This window comes from Jaculus jaculus, chromosome 8 (genome assembly GCF_020740685.1).
Source record: "Jaculus jaculus isolate mJacJac1 chromosome 8, mJacJac1.mat.Y.cur, whole genome shotgun sequence".
Taxonomy (NCBI): domain Eukaryota; kingdom Metazoa; phylum Chordata; class Mammalia; order Rodentia; family Dipodidae; genus Jaculus; species Jaculus jaculus.
Window position 1 is genome coordinate 125,291,874 of NC_059109.1, and position 6,518 is coordinate 125,298,391.

General features: G+C 43.2%; 1 protein-coding gene across 1 annotated transcript in view; it reads right to left on the minus strand.

The window, feature by feature from the left end:
* LOC101605756 (WAP four-disulfide core domain protein 15A-like) overlaps positions 1-4,031 on the minus strand; it is a 40,253-nt gene extending 36,222 nt beyond the window's left edge. Inside the window, exon 1 of the mRNA XM_004669282.2 lies at positions 3,922-4,031. Within this exon, the coding sequence (XP_004669339.2) occupies positions 3,922-3,985 (64 nt within the window). The 5' untranslated portion in view covers positions 3,986-4,031. The remainder of the gene's footprint in view (positions 1-3,921) is intronic.
* Positions 4,032-6,518: the final 2,487 nt, after the last annotated feature.

Genomic DNA, 6,518 nt, shown 5'->3' on the forward strand with positions numbered 1-6,518 from the left:
ATTGATAAGATCAGTATTATTAGACCCATTCTTCTGTCAATAATCTTGGAATGGAGCAGTTCTTGGTATTTTATAAAATGAAGTGTGTGTGGTGGTGGGGGGATTACAGAGATAAGCAGGCATGGGAAGTAATTTTATTTCAGGTAATTTCAAGTTGTTCAACTGAGGATTGCGTTATCACTAGTCCTGGGACCAAGAGATGACCTTTGTAGGAGCTGAGCATGGCTCAAATGGAAACCACGTTGTACCCTGTGTTCTACTTAATGACTTACTGTTTTCTTTGTTCTTCCCATAAACACATGGCTGGCATTTACCTTATCCACCTCCCATACAGTGTGCCTTTTGCCAAATCAACATTTTATGACAGAATGAATGGTAACATATTTATAACCCTTCTTTCCTTGGGTCCATATGCTACACTGATCTTAATGAATCTATGCAGTGCTCCCCTCCAACATGGACCGTCCACACCACTGTCTGCCTGAGTCAAATGAGAGGACTGTTCTAAGGGCCATTCACAGTGCTCTCACAATTATAAGAAATACACTTCCACACAAAGTGAAAATGCTGCCTGTGCATCATGCCTCCATGTATTAATAATATTTCATTTTTAAAATATTTTATTTGGGCTGGAGAGATGGCTTAGCGGTTAAGCGCTTGCCTGTGAAGCCTAAGGACCCCGGTTCGAGGCTTGATTTCCCAGGTCCCACGTTAGCCAGATGCACAAGGGGGCGCACGCGTCTGGAGTTCATTTGCAGAGGCTGGAAGCCCTGGCGCGCCCATTCTCTCTCTCTCCCTCTATCTGTCTTTCTCTCTGTATCTGTCGCTCTCAAATAAAAATAAATAAAAAATTAAAAAAAATATTTTATTTATTTATGAGAAAGAGAGAGAGAGAGAGAGAGAGAATGGGCATGCCAGGGCCTCTAGCCATTGCACACGAACTGCAGACACATGTGCCCCCTTGTGCATCTGCCTTACGTGGGTCCTGGGGAATCAAACCCAGGTCCTTAGGCTTCGCAGGCAAATGCCATAACGGCTAAGCCATTTCCCCAGTCCCCATATTAATAATATTTCTATGTCAATGCATTCAGCAGGACTGGTGAGATGGCTCAGCAGTTATACACACTTACTTGTAAAACTTTCTGGCCCAGGTTTAATTCTCCAGCATCCATGTAAGGTGCTGCAAACATATGGTGCTCTGCCACCTACACAAGACCATCATACTATGAGGAAAAGATCATGACATCAAAATAAGAGAGAGACTGATTGAGATGGGGAGGGGATATGATGGAGAGTGAAGTTACAAAAGGGAAACTGGGGGGAGGGAGGGAATTACTAGGGGATATTGTCTACAATTATGGAAGTTGTCAGTAAAAAATTAAATTAAAAAAAAAACATGGTGCTCTGTTTGCAGTGACACACACACCTGTATAAATAAATAAATATTTTGCAGTGACACACACACATGCATCAATAAATAAATAAATAAAATTTTAAAATTTGTTGTTTTTGATTTTTATTTAGTTATTTGAGAGTGACCTACAGAGAGAAAAAGAGGCAGAGAGAGAGAGAGAGAGAGAATGGACACACTAGGGCCTCCAGCTACTGCGAACGAACTCTAGACATGTGCGCCCCTTATGCATCTGGCTAATGTGGGTCCTGGGGAACCGAGCCTCGAACTGGGTCCTTAGGCTTCACAGGCAAGCGCTTAACCGCTAAGCCATTTCTCCAGCCCAATAAATAAATATTTTAAAAAACACAGTCATTAGGGCTGGAGAGATTGCTTAGTGGTGAAAGTGCTTGCCTGCATAGCCAAAGGACCCAGGTTCAATTCCTTAGGACCTACGTAAGCCAAATGCACAAGGTGGCACATGCGTCTGGAGTTTGTTTGCAGTGGCTGAAGACCCTGGTGAACCCATTCTTTCTCTTTCTCTATCTGTCTCTCTCTTTCCTTCTCTCTCTCTCTCTCATAAATAAATAAATAATAAAATAAAAATATATAGTCATTAATTGTGGAAATAATTACCAAGGGCCTGTTGGAAGTTGTTTATCACTTCCATAGGATTTTTTAAATTATATGTTTGTATTCTCCCTCCTTTTCCTAACAGTCACTCTGGTCACCACCCAAACATGTTAACTTTCTTCCATACTTTACAACCTCTCTGTAGCTCCCCTCAATTGCAGGTGCAGCCCCGACTCCCACTCTGCTCTGTGCAGACCTCAGGGAAAGAGCGCTGCTTTTCTCTCTTCTCTAACTGCTGACCCACTACCACTGGATTAATCTTCTTTCACCAAAATTGCTAGCAGAAACTAAACACTGGAAAGCTATGGGCTCTTGTCAGTCAGTATTAAGGTTATGCATTTTACACTTTTGTTTTCGAGGTAGGGTCCTGCTGTAGCCCAGGCTGACCTGGAATTCCCTATGTAGTCCCAGAGTGGCCTCAAACTCATAGTGATCCTCCTACCTCTGCCTCCCAAGTGCTGGGATTAAAGGTGTGCGCCATCACGCCTGACTATTTTACACTTTTTTTTTTTTTTTTTTTTTGGTATTTCAAGGTAGGGTCTCAGTCTAGCCCAGGCTAATCTGAACTTCACTCTGTATTCTCAGGGTGGCCTTGAACTCATGGCAATCCTCCTACCTCTGCCTCCTGAGTGCTGGGATTAAAGGTGTGCGCCACCACGCCTACCTTATTTTACACATTTTTGAGATTGATTATTTTAAAAACTTTCATTGGCTTCCTTAAACTTGTCTTCCATGTTTTTTTTGTTTAGCTGTATGATTGTTTTTTTTTCCAGATGAAATAGAATGAATATGCACCTCATTTTGCAAAAAGTAAAAGTACAGTAAGACTATGTCTGTGACCTGACATGTGAATAGGGGCGTCATGAAAGAGGTACCCCACTTAGACAATGAAAACTGGGCCAGGCTCAGCTTTGCTGCCTTTGTTTGTTATTTCTGCCATGGATTTCTTCTGGAAATTCAGGAAATAGAGATCACGTGATGTGCTCTAAGTGGTGACATAGATTTGCTGGAGTTTGTAAGGATAAGAAAATGATCCATATCATGTTCCTATCTCTGAATACCTTGACAATGGCCCCCTACCGAGAAGGAAGTTAACATTGCAGATAAGCGAGAAAGGGCAGTGCTTTTATAACTTCATGCCTACCTGCGGCACACCCAGCTGGGGAGTATATAAACAAGAAGACTTACTAAGCTCTCACTGAACACCGGTCCTGGCAAGATGAAGTCCACTATCTTCTTCATCCTTCCCCTGATCTTCATTCCCTACACCCAGGTAGCTGCTTCTGGATTCGTTGGTAAGTGTGCAGAAAGGTAGCTAAGGGAAGGAGGGTACTCAAGGGAATGTCCTTAAGGGTACTCTGGGAAGTGGGTTAGACCCGCACCTATAGGCTGACTATCTTCTCAATAGGATTTGAATCTACTGCACTCAAATCCGAGCCCCTGTGCAAACGTTAATGATTTGATGAGGACAAATCTAGGGCAAGCCTTGGAAAGGAGCTGTGCAGACGATATGTAACTCAAACATGTTTGTGATTGGTTACCAGGTGAGGCAAAAGGCTACATTCCACAAGAAGCATCCCAGTTCTCAATTAAACATGCAGATTACTTCCACCATGGATACAAAGGAGGTCTAGAGGGACCCGAAACCGGTATAGTGTCGGCCACTAAACGCATCCATTATGACGCTGCTGACAACTCGCAACAGACACACATTTCACAGGATAATACCGCCAAAAAAGGAGGCACACGCTGCCTTTCACAACAAACATTCCAAGAAGTCATTTCTGAGCAAAATAAGCAGGGCATGCACACTGTGAAAGGGGAGCAAATTCAGAAACATGAAGAAGTTCCACATGTTCACGGGTTTACCCAGTATACAGAAACAAAAGAAATCTTACCCCAAACCAGACAAGAACGTGTATACTCTGTTGAGATGGTTGGTATTCCTAAAGGGAGCCACATTCATCAGGAACAAAGGCACTCCCATTGTGCGAAGGGAGGATTAGAGCTATTTCAATCAAAGGTATAAATCATTCACTGACCGGCTGAAGACCAGGGTCTATGTTAAGGTAAGTCTCTTCAGCGACTGGGGAAATGCCTATCCCAGTGCTTACAAGAGAATCATGGGAACTCCGTGGACCTGTCATGGCATCGATGCTGGATGCCTATCCCAGTAGAAGTGATGGGTTCCAAGCTCTTTAAAGATAAGCGCCCTTGCTTGGTGAGCTGAGTGCCTGATAGAGGCAGAGAAAGCTATCTGCTACTTTTCACTCTCCTTAATGAGTACTTTCTATGCATTTCTTTTGCATATATCTAGCCATTATTTCTTTTGTTTTTGTTTGTTTGTTGTTTTTTCTTTTTTTATATTTTAATCTGTAATTTTTTTTCTTTTCACAATTTTTATTAACATTTTCCATGATTATAAAAAATATCCCGTGGTAATACCTTCCCTCCCCCCTTGCTTGTTTTTTTGTTTTTTTCTGAGGCAGTGTCTCACTCTATCCCAGGCCGACCTGGAATTCATTATGTAGTCTCAGGATGGCCTCGAACTCATGGCAATCCTCCACCTCTGCCTCCCAAGTGCTGGGATTAAAGGCATGTGCCACCACGCCCAGCCTAGCCATTGTTTTTTGAAACACATACCATTTGTACAGTCATATTTATAAGTTTGCATTGTGCTATTGTTAATTCTTACACTTTAGATTAATCAAGTTTAATTTCTTGTTGTTATAAAGGACAGCTGTTGCGCTCTGTCTCTCTCTCTCTCTTTTTTTTAGCATATCAGCAAATGTTCTTTTATCTCTGTTAGGCTACATCTATCCTTCAGAAAGCACAGGTCTATGGAGTAGCTGCTCTTTCTTTAAGAATGTAGGCAATAACTGAATCTAAACAGCAATTCTTGTGTGTGAGGCAGGAGTTCTTAAAAGGAAGGCACCAGGGTAAGAAGTCCCTGTTCCCCAGTTGGATGTTTAAAGTATCAGGAGAGATATCATAAGCTCAAGGAGGAAAACGAAGTTCTTTGGATGTTTGCATTGAACTGTCCCTTTCCATGAAGAGAAGGAAAGCACCAGAATCAGTGAGCTTGGAGAGAAGGGGTGGCTAGTACCCCAAATGGCTATAACTTGGTTCAGATAGAGTGACAAGGGACTTGGGGTCAAACACCCTCTAGTCTTCAGCACCCTCACTTCACTGTTTGTCTTCTCTTTGCCCCTAGTTGTCACTGGGCTTGTATCCTTCGTGATGTCTTCAAGATGCAGCTCCCTCGAGGTCCTCCATGCTCTTCTGTGAATGACGCACCTGCTCACGCTCATGTCCCCGAGCTTTCTAAACTTGGACTTTGCTCAAACAAGTGCTTTTCAATAAAGAAGTAATTTTTGGCATTATTTGCTTTTGATTCCTGGTATCTCTTGGTTTCTACAAGTTTAAGGGCTTAGGTGGCATCCCTGACATTGTCAGTATCAAATAAAAAGGAAAGAGCCTTCTTGTAAAGTCACGTACAATAGTAACCAGAGCCGTATGAGATAGAAACGCACCTCGTAGGGACTTGGGAAGTGATCCATTGGGTAAAATGTTCGCTGCACAAGTGTGGGGACCTGAGATCAGATTTCTGGTATTCACGTAAAAGCCAGATGTAGCAGTGCTGGCCTGGCATCCCAGTGCTGGGACGGGGGAGGCAGAAGGCTCCCTGGGGTTTGCTGACTACCTGGTCTAGCCAAATCAGTGAGCTGCATGCAGGTTTCAAGACCCTGTCTCAAAAAAAAAAAAAAAATAGGGCTGGAGAGATGGTTTAGCGGTTAAGGCATTTGTCTGCAAAGCCAACGGATCCCGGTTCAATTCTCCAGGAACCACGTAAGCCAGATGCACAAGGGGACACACGCATCTGCAGTTCGTTTGCAGGGGCTGGAGGCCCTGGTGTGCCCATCCTTCCACTCTCTCTCGCTCCCTCAAATAAATCAATAATAATAATAAATAAAAAATAAATAATTTAAAAATATTAAGTTGAAGAGTGGTTGAGGAAGGCACCAGACATCGTCATCTGGTCTCTACACAAATGCATACACATGGGCATGCACAGCTGCATCCACACTCATGCAAACATGCACACACGCGCTCACACCGCAAACCATATACATGTAGTGTGGGGGAAGTCTGCTAGTCACCTGCATCACTACCTGGGGCCAACTCCAAAGCCTCTTCTGACCCCTCTCTTTTTTTCTTTCTTTGCTTCTTTCTTTCTCTTTTCTTTTTCTTTTTTGTGAGGTAGGGTTTCACTTTAGCCCAGGCTGACCTGGAATTAACTCTGTAGTCTCAGGGTGGCCTTGAACTCATGGCGATCCTCCTACCTCTGCCTCCTGAGTGCTGGGATTAAAGGCATGTGCCACCATGCCTGGCTTCTTTTTACTTAAATATTTTAATTTAATTAATTTATTTGGGAGAGGGAAAGAGGAAGAGAGAGGCAGAGAGAGAAAGAGATGGGTGCACCAGGGCTTCCAGC